This window comes from Euphorbia lathyris, chromosome 5 (assembly GCF_963576675.1).
Source record: "Euphorbia lathyris chromosome 5, ddEupLath1.1, whole genome shotgun sequence".
Taxonomy (NCBI): Eukaryota; Viridiplantae; Streptophyta; class Magnoliopsida; order Malpighiales; family Euphorbiaceae; genus Euphorbia; species Euphorbia lathyris.
Window position 1 is genome coordinate 74,398,570 of NC_088914.1, and position 15,653 is coordinate 74,414,222.

At 36.1% G+C, this 15,653-nt stretch overlaps 1 protein-coding gene across 1 annotated transcript; it reads right to left on the bottom strand.

Annotated features, from left to right (window-relative positions):
- Positions 1-8,501: 8,501 nt before the first annotated feature.
- Positions 8,502-14,886, bottom strand: LOC136229092 (filament-like plant protein 7). Its single transcript, XM_066017659.1, has 6 exons — positions 14,431-14,886; positions 14,186-14,345; positions 12,682-12,826; positions 10,032-12,540; positions 9,820-9,871; positions 8,502-9,318 (listed from the first exon to the last, which is right to left on the bottom strand). Exons 2-6 carry the CDS (start codon positions 14,291-14,293, stop codon positions 8,797-8,799), a joined length of 3,336 nt encoding a protein of 1,111 aa, XP_065873731.1. The 5' UTR covers positions 14,294-14,345; positions 14,431-14,886; the 3' UTR covers positions 8,502-8,796.
- Between the last annotated feature and the right edge of the window lie 767 nt (positions 14,887-15,653).

The following is a 15,653-nucleotide window of genomic DNA, read 5'->3' on the forward strand; positions in this document are numbered from 1 at the left end:
ATGTTACAGGTTGATTCTGATTGAATTCTGTTTGATTCTGTTTAACAAATGGTAATAAACAACGTACTTATAAAATTAAAGTACTAAAATACCAAGTACATAGTAAACATATTATCCGAATGCCAACGTAAATATACTTATAATAAAAAGTACTAAAAACATAACCACAGATCACTTGGCCGAATTCCAAGCATCCAAAATCTGGTCGTACGACTGTTGCCACTCAACCGCAACATCCTCATCAAGAAGGTTCATCGCGGCCAATGCACCTTCTCCCCAGTTAGCCCAATGGCTAACCCACTAGCAAAAGAAATAACCCAAAATGAATAAATATCACATCTTTTAATATAATTTGATAATTGTAAATAAATTGATTAAAATTTAAATTACTTACCACTTCGCTATTCGAGCGAGTATGAATAACCGGTCCGGGTGCATGCATATCTGGTAGTAGCTGAGGGTGTGAATGCAGGTAGTACCATGACATGTACTGCTCCTCACAGTCCGAAGGAGTCCGTGCTAGAGTGAACCGAGATAATATAAGCATGCCCGCCTCGGGAAACGAGGTCCAAAGATCCTCCGCCATGTCGGCAGGCACTTCTACCCGATACTTCAAGCTGGACCAAGGACGTACGGCCTTCAACGGCCTTACGATTGGTCGAGGTATGGTCTGCACGTAACCTAGCTGGCGAAGGCATCTCCCCGACATGTACGGCTCGATCACATCCATGTAACGTATCCACCCGGCGTATATCGTCCTAGGGGTATGCGTAATGGCATCAGGACCATACGACATCCACATCACCTACAGACGTATACAACAACATTAACATACAAATAATACAAGTAAATGTATTTGGTTTATTTAATTAAATTGAAATTGTACCTCATCAGTAGTCAATCTATCAAGCCGGACACGATATGATCTCAGTCGATCCCCACTATTCTCCATCGGTATAGATGGCCACATGCAAGCCCTCGGAATCGCCGGATCCAATGTGACTCCCTCCCACTAAGGCCTGAAGCACGGGAAGTACTCATAAATCCATGCCTGAAGCAGTGTCAGACAACCCGTGATCTGCCCGCAGTCTCCTCTGCTAGCAATACCTAGATGACGGTATAGATATACTGTTGGGGTTTTGTGTCCTATAGTCAATTGTTGCAGGATACAAACTTATTGTAAATGAATTGTTCTTTATATCATTTGTTTTAATGAGATATATGTTTTATAACTATATAAAGGCAATCCCTTTTAAGCACTAAATAAAGTCTAATAAAAGGAAATCCGTAAGTTTGTTTAAAGTGATTATAAAGTGTTCATACAAGCATGAAGTGAGACAAAACTTTATAATAAACTAATAAACTTAAAACCACCCCAAGTCGAGTGATATGTTTAGGATTGATATATCACTGTTGAGACTTGTATGTAACAATGTCTTCTGTCCGACAGAAAGCTGATCTCACAAGCTTCATATATACAGATATCTGGACAGTTACATAGATCCGATGAAACGTTGTTCATTAGGATTGGGGATCCGATTTGAGATAACAGGATGGGTAGATTCATCCTTGTCAACTGTTCATCTCATTGGTATTAATAGGTATAACTAATCCTCAGACTCAAAGGAATGTTAATTGGTCATCCTGAATTACTGAATGTGAGACTTTGATCCTGTGGTCCCACGATCCTTAACAGAGATGACTCTGGGGTGTGAACTGCAAAGGTTGGGTGTCACAGGAAGTAATTTCAGGGTAGTTATACATTGGATTGAGCATTTATCACTCCCGATTAATGGGAGATACATCCAAGGATCGCTTGTGGAAGACTTGACTCTAAACACTTGCAAGGTGATAGCTTAAGAGTAGAAATACAGATTTCACTTAACCTATCTTTTTGAGTTGACTCGGCCAATAACAAGTAAAACGAACGTCTCGCTATATGTGACTTGACATTACCCATAGTCATAAGATTCAGTTCAAGGATGTAGTTGATAAAGGATCGTATTATACCGTAACTAATACGGAAGGGTTAACGACAGAATCAACCTGTCTTCTTAACGGACTCTGGGGGAATGATTACAGACTTGCCAATAACATACTATGTACATCATTCCGTTATGCAAGGGATTAAATATAATTCTTGAAGAAATTAATTTAATAGGTTGCATACGGCCAGAAGTAGTAAGGACCTAATGGGTCACACATAAGACTTGGAACCAAAAGAGAGATGGATATGATTAATAGATGGAAGCCCAATTGAGCCCAGTAAGGCCCAAATACAAGGAGGGGGGCCGAAATTTGTATGTATTAGTAAGGGATTGATTTTATTCCATTAATCCTAATTTGATTAGGATTATAAATTAAATTAATTAAGAGATAATTTAATTAGGAGTTTTAATTAGATTAATATTCTCCTATTATTATCTAATTAGGTTATTTATTATTATCCTAAATATATTAGATATATAGTGAGATAATAATTAGGAATCCTTTTCCGAATTGGATTCCTATTAAGTAACCTATTCCTATCTAACTAGGGTTTAGATACAAGCTAATATATATACCCCTCCCTATAGTGAATTTCGACTAAGCCCTAAGCCTCCCCACTTGTGATTTTCGAAATTGCTTAGAGAGAGAGAGAAAAGAATTCTATTCCCCAAGTTCGTGGACAAGAATTCATATGGCATTCCATCGATTGATTAATCTTATTCATCCCTCTTTCTCCTTGATCTTGTGTTGGTTAATTAGAGGCAATCTATTTTGGTTGCATCTCATAAAGGTTGATTTCATCTTAGCCTCACCGTATTAAACTTTGTGGTTGGAATCTCGGAGAAGAATTGTGGGCGCTTCTTTAACAACGTTAGATTGTTCATCGAAAGGTATTCCTTCTTATCCCTCTTTATATGAAATAACGATTAACAGATTCTATGGTTAAAAGGAAATAGGCTAAAATTTTTATATTTCCGCTGCTTTACCTTAGCCCTAATTTCCTTCATATACTACAGCTGAGCCCCACGAGAGTCCAATGGCTCCAGCTACCGATTCCTGTACCTCCAACAGACAGGAAGGTCGAATGCGCTCCCCACTCTTGTCCACGAACAATGTGCAACCGAGCATAAGAAACGTCCAAGCTGTAGCCTGTGCATCAGGAATCCGATCTCCTTGACAATAATCCAGGACGGAAGCCGCTTGTATACCGCCATTAAAGTAGTGACCCTTCTGCAACTCCTCCCGAGTCATACCAAATAACTCCATCACACAAGACTGAAGCTCCTCAACACTCGCATCAGTAGTCACCATAGCCCCATCGATGGGGATGCGCAAAATCTGCCACACATCATGCAACATAATGCTCATCTCACCAAACGGCATGTGAAATGATGATGTGTCTGGCTGCCACCGCTCCACAAAAACCGCAATTAGGGGCACATCGATGTGGCCATACATGATATTGGGTAAATGGGATAATCCAGATGACTCTATACGCTTCTGGATCTGCTTAGAAGCACCATCATACCATACACACAGCTTCCCATAATATACTGATCGTGTCTGACACCTGAGGAGGCCCCTATCCTGCCCGCTCCAGATAGCATGGGCAATATGTCCCAAGAAGCTTGGGATCACAAGACCATCAGATGGACCCCCAAGAACCGGGGTCTTCACGATCCAGTCATCCTCTCCATCACTCCTCGAGCGCTTGCTGCTACCTGAAATTACAGTAAACTCATTTCAGAATATTCGTATATTTTATAATAATCACGAATAAATCACATAATAATAATTAAATTTAAATTTCTCACCCGAAGACGACCCTGCTGTAGAAGCAAAACGTCCGTCACGACCCCTCGGTATGGTCTTAGTAGGTACTCGCACAGAGGATGAACTCTGAGGAGGCATAGAGTCATCTCCGTCCATCTCTACAGCATCCGCCATCTCCTCATGTTGTGCCCTCTAGGCATCCCCCATCAATATCTGCTCCGTCTGTTGCCTCCGGACAGAGGCAGTCACAACACGTGACCTTGTATGTCTCTGTCCAGAACGGTGGAACGCACGGCCGATGCCGTTCCACCACGGGTGGAACGAGAGGCGCGTCCGTTCCACCCGTGGTGGAAATGGTTTTTGCCTTCCGTTTAGGCAAAAACCATTTGGAGGCGGAACCCGTGATTTCAGACTAATTTTTTAAAAAAAAACCTTACCAGAGCATTCATGAAGCCTTTACCCTTTCCTTCCTTTGGCGGCATGTCTTTTTAGGTCGGATTTTTTGAAAATCCAAAAAGCTAGAGAGGATTTGAGAGTTTTGAGTTTTTGATTTGAAATTATGAGGAGGGCAAAATTGTCAAAAATGTGCGGTGGAAAGTATAACCTTTGCGGTATATAGCAGCCCACTTAATATGCCAATTGCCTCCTCAAGTTGTTAAAAAAACTTGACACCCTCCCTCTGAGCTTTCAAAGTATCCTGATAGTCCATCAACTTGTTTAAAATGTCTCAAAAACTCAATCAATTTTAAAATGTAATCAATTAATCACTCGGTTACAAAAAAAAAATAAAAAGTTGCATGAAGAATGTATGTTGCACACGCCTTAAAATGTTATTATACAATTCAAATATTAGATTAAAACATATTAAAAATGATTATTTTACTTACTCAATTGTAAAACTTGTGATTTCTTACTTGAATTAGATTAAACACTAATTCAGTAGTAATATAGTTTGATGAATAAAAAAAAATATAAATGGTATGCGAAAAAATTAATATAATAATAATAAAATATTGTTTGTTAAAAAGAATATTCTTTTTGGAATTATAAATATAGATGATTGGAGAAGTTTTACGGTAGCAACGGTATATTTAAAGATAGAGTAAGAAAAAATGAAGTTAGAATAGGTAAAATGGAGGAGATTATTTTGTTTGGGAAATAAAGTTTAGCAATTAGCTAGCTGATTAAATTAACATTTAGCTTGTTACTTTTTTGTCTAGCAGCTTTGACTAGTCATCTGATAAAACTTAGTTGATTGTAATAGCTGATAATTACTTAATTGTGTAAAAGGACAAATAAGGATATTAGTCTTTTATAGCTATTATTTTCTTCTTGAATAAATCATATTTAAACAGTAGTTGCTAATTAATAAATATAACTTTATGTAAATGGATAAATATTTATGTTTATCAATAGAATTATAAATAAATTTTTTTTGGCTATAAATTAGTGTTTAATATGTCATCTAATCACTTCTTGGAAAAAAACATCATATACATATATTATAACTTAGATCTTTATTACTACATAAAAAATATATTTAAAATAATGAAAAATATTCTTAAATCTTTATTAATATATAGAAAAAAAAAGGAAAAAAAAACATATGTCCAGTGGTGGAGCTAGGAATCTACATCGGGAGAAGTGGGTGATTTTAACCTTGTACCCAGTGTCGAATTCACATGCATGGAGTTGGGTGCACTTTTTTTTTTTAAGTCCAGTCCTCTAAAAAATTTAGCCTCCGACATCCTATAACATTGTCGTTTGTTTTGGTATGTTGCAGGCTAAACAATTAAAAGCATTCAATTTAAAAAGAGTAAACATTTTTAATATTTTATAAGTTCAACGCTAATTTCTTAAAACTGTACAACTTTTATTTTTATTTTTTTAGCTATAAATTTCTTATAATTTTTATAAATTAAAATTTAATTTAAAAAATTAAGTTATTTGAGTCTTAGAAGTAAAAATTGAAAAAAAAAGTTCAAAGGTTTAAGAAGATAACGCGTATATAAAAAGTAATTAATAATGATATTCAAATAAAAAAAATATTCATATGATTTGAACTTGTCAACTCTTACGTTAAAACATACATTTTAAACTAACTCAACTATTTAAAAATATTAAAATAATACTACAATACATCGATATAAACTAAAACTAGTGGACACTACTAAGGTCGAAATCACTGCTACACGGGGTTGGAGCTGGCAACTGGAGGCCCGGAGCCCTCCGAGCTCTGGGCTAGATCCACCCATGCATATGTTTATTCATACAAATAAAATAAATATTTAAAAAGCACAGTAGTGTTCACATTGACCCTGATGACCAAATGAATTGTGGTCATTCACCGTTAGATCAAGGCTGATTAAATATAAGCTTTAGGATGCTTTGAATCTCCATCTCATGTTTTTTATCAGCCTTGATCTAACGGTGAATGACCACAATTCATTTGGTCATCAGGGTCCATGTGAACACTACTGTTAAGAAGCATATCTACACATCATCAAACTAGTAATAATATAGTTATAGGAACAAAACTAGCAACAAAAAATCAAAATTAAAGAATTAAATAACAATAAAAAGAAAGAAATGAAATCCATTTTATAAAAAAATTATACTCCACTAAAATGAAAGATATTACTATTCATATAAAAAATTCCTCAAATTTATTTTCATAAAAGATAAATATAAAAATTACAAATTTAATTATCCAAATAAAAATGGAAAATTTAAAACAATAAAAATACTCCTTAAAATAAAATAAAATAAAATAAAATAAAGATAGTGATTAAGGATAAAAATGTCTTTTAATATTTTAATTCCTTATTTAAAAAAGCTTCTAAAATTAGTTTTCTTTTAAAAAAAATAGCAGTCTGAATTCTATCAGTTTTTTCAAATCGCTTTTTACCAAACACTATTATTAAAAAATTGAACTAAGTAAAATCTCTAAAGTGTCCAAATCTCTCAACCAAACAGGGCCATAATCTTTTACACTAAATATGCACAATTTATAACTCGTATCTCTAAATAATGTGAGGATCTATAATTTCATTGATTTCTTCCGTTAAGGGTTTGCTTAGATTGTGGTACTAAAGTAAGGAGAGGTTAAACAATATAAGATTAAATAATTAACTTTGCTTGAAAAATAATTTATTAGGTGAGAATAAAATTTAAAGTTCAATAGAGATTAATCAAAGATTTTTTTAGAAGGAAGAAACTTTAATTAAGAAGAAATATAAGAGTCATAACATAAAGAGTTAGAAAGGAAAATCAGGAATATTGAAAGAATTAAAAGCCATTAGTATTGGAACTAACATTACTAGCCATATAACGAGTCACACCGTCCGATAACCTAGAAATAGAGACAACCGTGATGATCATGCAGAAGGCTCTTGATGTCATCTACGATGATACCATACTCCAAGAAGAAATGTCAATAATACCTTTGGTATCCACTTCAAACCGGATGTGTTCGAAACCAAGAGAGAACGTCTAAGCAATATTATCTTTTAATGCTAGTGCTTCCGCTAACTTAGTCGGGATCAACCCCTTCGCATAACCACAAAGGAAGCCAACAAATCTCCCAGATTGTTACACATGACAACCCCTACCCCGAACTCCAAATTGCAGGGAAAATCGCAACCTCAATGTTACATTTAGTAGTACCCGCTGCTAGCCACCTCAAGTCTCGTCATTACACATAGATTCAGTATCCAATCTTCAAATAAATCCAATTCTGCTTCTAGTGCCACTAAATATGCGGCTCACCATCACTGAGGTAACAAATAACAAACTGAAAACACATGCCAGACGTGCTCAACATCTGTTGAAAAGAACAGGTAATTAATCGGAACCTGAACAGCCTGAGAACTCAACCGAGTAAGAATAGGAAGAACCTTAGTTACTAACTTCCAGACAAAAAAACAAAAAGAAAATTTTAAGCTTGATTCAACATCATTACTTGGCATCGTGCTTTGAACCGTTTCATGAACTTTGTAAGAGTAATTTCCATCCTTGGAGAAGTGCCATATTAATTTGTCACCTCAAAAAGACATTCGGAACCATGTTACATATTTCACCGGCCTCCTCTAAATGGAACCATGCATTAATTTTGCTCTTATCCCAAATACGAGCACCGTGGATGAAAAGATCCATCACCCTAGTATTTTTATTCTCTTTCCTATAACTAGTTGAGACCAAGAAACTAGCGTCATTAATCAACCAAAATCCTTTCACACGGAACAATATCACCTTTGCCAATTCACCATCGAATCCCCCTACTAAGAACATCAACCGAACTCCACACAATCCTTCAAACAAAAATGGAGTTATTGTGCAATTTAGGACAAAAACCCTTTTGAAAAATATTTAGATTTGAACAATCCACTAACCAACATATGAGGGTTATTAATGAACTTCCATCCTTGCTTGTCCAATAAAAAACAAATCTCTAAAATCTGATCCGCCCATATCCTTTCTGTTACGGAGCCTCGCCCAACTAAACCGGTGAATATTTTTTTTTATCATTCTCATACCCCATCAAAAGGAAAAAAGAAAGGTGCTCATGGGCTGCTTATTTCAATAATACATCTTTATCTGCAATAGACAAAAACCTGAAAGTCCAGCACTCCTTGAGAAAATCAAAAATTGATTTTTTGGACTAACCTATCATCGAGGGAATCCCCATATACCGACCTGTATCCAACAGGGTCATGACTATGAAAAACTTTATCCAAATCTACTGTTATGCAATCTATCTTCTCTCTTTAAATTCCTTTTCCAACTGTGAAAAAACAGAAGCAAAGAAAGTAGAATTGCCATGAACAGAGAACATAGATGATATGCATGCACACTATTTGATTTTTTTTTTTTTTTTTTTTTTTTGGTTTAGATACAAAAACTCTTCTAGGCCAAAGTTATATCTACAGACGAAGATACACACAACTTCGCAGAACTCTCACTTAAAATATCAACAAATGACAGACCTTATTATAAGAAACCCTGTGAGCCAATCTTTTCATCCATGTGGTGATCTTATGAAGGAAATAGAAGAAGTGGTCGCTTGATGCTAGATTTCTTCTTTCTCCATAACAACTTCCTCCACAAATTCCCACCTCCTTGTTTTTTGCTAGGCACAATAGCCAAAGAACTCGTTGCAACATTATCATCCTGGCGTTTACTTCCATTCAGAAACAGAATCTTTTCAAGAGGCTCTATTACCCCCTTACGAACCAATGCAGAATTGTCGTACTCACTTCCTTCAATCTTCCTGGATTTCGAATCCGAATCCCTCTTTTTGACATTATCCTCTGCTAGCATCTGATCTAGAAGAGAGGACCTTTGGTTCATGAGAGTCTTTGGTGCAGCTGGGGTGGTGCTAATGGTGGCAGCGGCGACAGCCACTGAGGCATCAGTTGCTTCAGTGGAGGTAGACATGACTTTGTCCAACAAGGCTGTGTTACACGGTGAGGCTAATGCCTTCAACTGCTTCCCTAGGTTTAGTATAGTCTCTTGGCACTCTGCTAACTTTTCTGAAGCAGCTGTTATCTCCCAATCCTGCACCATAGATGCCAGTCCTCGTCTCAAAAATAGGAAACATAAGTAAATATGTTATTCAGGCACTTGTATGAAACATAGATTGGAGTACCAATATGGCAGCGAAATGATTACTTGCAAGAATTTTCATAACATGTAAACATATAATTAATGTCTTCCACGAACGTTAAGCATCGATATTTCCACAAGTTATACAGCACTAGACAATGACCCTTTTATAGCATTTGCATTGACAGTAATTTAGTTTTATTGTGAGATGCAGTACTCCCTTCAAAACAATGAAGTTGAATCTTGGACAAAGCAAGGAAATGACGACATGGCATACCATTGCGAAAGAAAAAATGGCAGACATGCAAGGAATCTAGTGATGACTGATTGTTATGGTTAGAACATAAGCAATTGTATATAGTAAAGACATACTTCAAGGTCATAGATACTCTTCTAGTAACAAATTGATAACATGTATTCTGTTTGCAGAGGGTAAGATCGAAAAGAACTCACACTTCGAAGTTGCTTTTCTTCTTCTTGATTAGAGATTGTTTTCTTTGTTACACTGAAAAGGAAAAAAAATAAAAAATTAGCATGCACATGAGATATCATACCTATTAGTGTGTAATACTAATAATTGGTATTTCCCCTTCCAATTTTATTGGTGTCCAAGGCGAAACAGCCAATTTGTTTGCACTAGGGAAAATGAAAAACATTTCAAGTACCTTTCAAGTTGGAGCTGCAGTTCAAGACAAGTGGCCTCTAATTCTTCACAGTGGCTACTTTTGTTCTCAAGTTCCATTTCCAAGCAAGATGACTTCTGTTGAGCCTCATTAAGCTCTGCTTTGGACACCATGCACTGAGCATCAAGATCTTGTTTCACCAACATTTGATTTTCAGTCGCTGCTTTTGAAGTTTTCGGAGTGTGTACCTCTGCTCGCAAATGAGCAATGATTTGCTTTGATTCCTGAAGTTGACTCATCAAGGATTCAGTTCTATCAAGAGCGGACTGAAGCCTCCCTTCCAAGTCATTCTTTGCAGATTTTAAGTTAGTCAATTCATCTTTTAACTTATTATTTTCATCTATAATAACACATTGAAGTTCATCCTTTTCAAAACTCTTTTGAAGCTCAGTTGCATCAGAAACAACTGACAAACACGACAAGTGTCCGTGGTTAAGGCACTTCTTATTGACTTCTAATTGACTAACCAGCCCTACCTCTAATTCACTTTCACTCGGTGCTTCATCCAAATCCAAGTGCTTCTTAATTGCATCCCTCATGCTTGAAACATCTTGTAAGGAGAAGCAGTGATTCATAATCCAGTCCAAGGCAGAAGTTAATTCTTGAGCAAACCTATCGACATCAGATTTTCCATTCAACATATCATAACAATTATGAACAAATTTCTGCAATACAGCACCTAATTCAGAAGTCTTCCATTGGAAAACTCGTACTGCGTATTCTGAAGATGTTTCCGTATTCTTATATGGAAACAGATGCCCATCCATTCTTGGTGAAGTCTCCAAGGCACCATAACAGGGCAAAGTGATCCCCTCAACAAGCTCAATTATCTTGAGTATTGATTTTCCTAGATCTGACTGCATATGCCTAGTGTTCCTATCTGTCAACGAGGCATCATCATCATTTATTCCGCAAGATGGATCTATCAGTGAATATTTATCTGTGGGCTTCCTTGCATTATATCCACCAGCACAGAGAGAATTTGATGCATCAAGAGGTTTCACACTCTCTTTTGAATCAAAAGAATCTGCAAGATGTCCTTGACTTGTGTCTGCTAAAGCTCCTGCAACATCCTCCAGGATTTCATATGGTTTCCTTTGTGTGGTACGAGTTTGCTCCAACACCACTTCCAGAATATTATTGAGCCAATCAGGATTTTTTCTGATGAGTGATTTCTCAGACTTGATTTCCTGGTTCGATACTCCAGAGCTGAACTCTGGAACTGGAATGATCTCTTTGCCTGTTACCTCTGAGACATATCCATTTAGACCAGTTTCTAAGGGATTAACAGTTGCATTTTCCTCATCACATGAAACGTGAGGGCTTCCTGACTGCTTGTCAACGGAGACTATTGCAAGTTTTTCCATTTCAGCGAAATCGTCCATTAGACTTATGTCTGAAGCCCCTACAGTTTTACTTGAGGGTGAACCTCTTTGCTTCCCATGCTTGAAGTGCTCCAGTTCAGAAATCAAAGCAGAAGCCCATGATTCAGCACAACTGATCTTATCATCACTGCCAACATCAGACATGGACGCATGTGATAGTTCATATGGTGCAATACCACTCCGACCTCTCCTTGATGGCTCAATGCTTGTCTGCCCCTTTGACAATTCATCAAGATGTGATTCAACCTGTGACAACTTGGAAGCTGTGCGAGCATACATGGATCTTGAAACTTGCAGTTCATTTGCTTTTTTATCAAGAGCTTCTTTGAGAGAATTATTGTCTTCTTCCATAGCACATAACTGCTCAGTTAAAAAGCTGACCTGTTTGTTAAAAGTTTCCAGAGAGTTGTCAACAGTAGAGTCAGCTGTAAAACCATTGGTGCTAGACTTTGTTCTTCTCCTCCTCATTTCAACTGACCCCAGCACATCAACTTCACTTCGCATCTTTGCCAAGGCAGCAGGACCCGGTAAACGCTTGCGGACAAGTAGGCGTAGCTTCTGACATTCTGATTCTAGCTTAGCAATTTTTTTCACACCCTCCAAATGCTGCTTATGGGATGCATCAGCTGTTCTGCGATTAAATTCTCTCTCCTCATTCCGAATCTCAAGCTCCTTCTCCAGAACTCGGACTTCATATTTTAGTGAAGCATTTTCTTTCTCTGTGGACTCTAACCTACTCATCAAAGCATTTAAATCTGTCTCCTCCTGAGCCTTTTGTCGAATCAAATCTTCAATGGACTTTTCCTTTGCTAAGAGAGCCTTGCTTAGTTGAGTATTCTCAGCAACTAATTTTGAAGTCCTTTTACTAGTCTCTGCTATCATGCCTTCCAATTTTTTTTGTGACCGTTCAAATTCTGTTGCTGCCTTCATCACAGCATCATGAACCCTCCGCTCCTGCTCATCTCTAACAAAGTGCAGCTGTTGCATAGACTCCTTGAGGGCTACCTCCAAGTGAGTTACCCTTTCTTCTCCAGCAGCTTTTTGTTCTATGACTGCATCTAACTCCTGCTTTAGAGTCGCTGCTTTTGCCTCTGCGTTCTCCCAGCCTATTAGAAATCAATAATCATAGTTTTGGTGAATTGTTCAATGGAACGTGATTCTAGAGTACACACATCAAGAAGTTCTTGACAAACTAGAAAAACCTTTAATAGACATTTAAAATGAAAAATATTTCAGTAACTTATTACCTTCCATGGCTTCCTCAGCCATTTTCACATGTTTCTTTACTATACCATCTTTAGTGTTACACTCGGACAGGCACAAAGAAAGCTTATCATTTGAACTTTTCAGGTCTTTCTCCAATTCCACTTTAGCAGTCAAAAGTGTCTGTATCTGGAAAACGGAAAACAAATATATCATTCATAGACCATAGGAACCGAGTCATTAACTCTTTACTACAACTACTTGATTGATCACACAAAATGGTCAAGCTAAGGAATTGCCACAGCCACATATTGCGATCATTCTTTTTGTGTTTGTCCATTTTGAACCCCAATCAGCCTGGCTTACAGTAAGTCCTTCCCATTCCCTCAAGCGTGGAACTAGAATCATAGATATTGAAATGCCAAAAATGACATTGAACAAATTAATAGGATTAAAATTCAAAGTAAATTAGGGAGACACCATTAATAATTCTTTATGCCATGGAAATTTTTGAAATTTCAAAAAGGACTGCAACACTGCACTCCAGAACCTCCCTTAACTGAACCCCACCCAACAAAAACAACTAGAAGAACAAGAGTTGGAGAATTAATGCCAACACACTATTGAAACATTTAGCTACAGGCACAGAATTGCCAATCCTTAGTCAGTGACTCCACAACAGAGTTGTTCATATATTTTATTGAATTACCCATAATTCAAACACCATCCTTTTATTGGTAGGCATTTTGGTTTTATAAGGAAATGATGGCTTTCAAATGTGAATGATGTTTTGAATATTAAATAGGCATTCTCATCAAACACCGCAACCAAACCCTCCCCTACCCTCATATACTTCTCCCTGTAAAAATCGTACAACAAGTCTGGTCGTCGTTAGTGCTGTTAAATTTTCTCAAAAAGAAGATACAAATTCTTTTTCACAAAAACTAAAGCTTACTGGGTTCCTCTGAATGGAACTGCTAATAGCCAATAAAGCTCAAATTTTACTATATATATTCATAGTGTCCAAATCGAGTACTGGACAGATGTTTTCACTTATTATGAAGAACAGATGATGGATGTCAAAGTCGAAAATACACACACACACATATAGAGAAGATTCATCACGAGAATTATCTTGCATTTCACCATTAATGGTTAAGTCGTCAATTTTTAGTACCTAAAATGAACAAAACTAAAATAAATAGAAACTCTACCAATAATAAGATAAAGCCGTAATCCACAAGCCTATACTACAAAAATCCAATATATATTTTGTAAAGAAGCCATTCAAGTTCAAGTTTGTCTCCAAATTTATATTTTCCAGAAATAGTTCATTTATATCCGTCCTGTATTAAACCTACAAATGACAAAGAGAGAGAGAGAGAGAGAGAGAGAAGCCTCTTCTAGGAAGCATTGATTAGAAAAGTGGACTAAAGAATAGCAGATTGTATTTAAAAAGTATGATGAACTTTTAATGGATTCCCAAAGAACAAGAAGAAATTGCAGCATTGAACAGCTCTCAGTTAATAAGAGGGGATAAAATTATACCTCTTCGTAATTTGTAGTAGGAGAGAGGTTTACTTTGTCAGATACAACGATCATTTTCTCCGTAGATTTCTTCCTCCATAGCCATGTCTTGTTGTTATTGTGATCCATCACTCCACCTTGAGAATGATATCAAAAATTTCACTCACATACAGCTAAAAATCTGCGCAAAAGAACAATAACAACAATTAAAAATAAGTAGCATCAGAACAAAAATTGGGTAAAGTGAAAGAGACAGTCTCACTCACCTCTTAACTTAACCATAGGAACAAAATGGGAGCAGTAAGAACAATCTGATCATGCATGGATGATCAGAACTCAGATAAATAAAAGATGAACAAAATCCAGTAGTATCCAAACAAAAGCTATGGCAATGAATCAAAAGACAGAATTAATATCGCAATGTGGCTTTGCTCCGATCCTACCGACAATTATGAAGAGGAAAAGGTAAATAATAATAAGGCACAGCTCAGCTAAGAGTGAATGTATGAGAGAGAGAGTGTGTAATTATGTTTGGTAAGCGAGAAAAAGAGGAAGGAAAAAGGGAAAAAGTAGCGTACTTGGCTGCAGTTGCAGAGAGAGAGAGAGAGTAGGAAGAGGGGATCTGATAACAGTAAAAATAGAAAGAGTGGGTAAAATGGAGATTGTGAAGTTGGCGTTTTGCGCGGGGATTGGATACCGTTGCTTTTATCAGACGGCCGGAAGAGCGCGGGTTCTTTTCTCTTTCTTTTTCTTTCATGTTTGTCCTTTCTTTCTCCAGCATTTATTTGTAATTGGGCTACACATTTAATATTTTATACATAATTAATATTATTGGATGTGACACTTAAATAATCATAAAAAATCATTTTTTTTTATTTCTGTAGGAATAAAATTTATCTTGTTTAATTTTTATTTGTATTATAATACAATATTTTAGCTTTTTATTATAAAATACAATACTTTGGTTAAATGTAAATATTAATGTGTATAAATTTTTAGTTAGTATTATGGCAATACCAAATAAGCTAGTATATAAGTGATATGTTGAATATATCTTTCATCAATACGGATTTTACTATATGGTTAGTGTACCATGAATCCGTACATCGAATTAATAATTTAATATCACGTTTAATTAATAAATATTAATAATATATAATTAGTTAGTTATATATTTTTAATTAATTATTTATATAAAATTTTAAATTCTAATCATAAATTTTAAACGTTAAAATATATAATGGGATATTAAATCATAGATGATGTACACTATATATTTAGTATGATTTTTTCTTACGTGAATGTTCTATTGGAAATTACTATATTTGTATATGTTTCAATGATGTCATTTTATATATATATATATATATATATGAGAGGGCTCTTGTGAGAACCATTTCTTAGGTGAGAACACTTCTTAGGTGAGAACCAATTTTGATTGAAAGTAGACATCTGGTGAGGCCGGACGAAGGACATCCCAACTATGTTG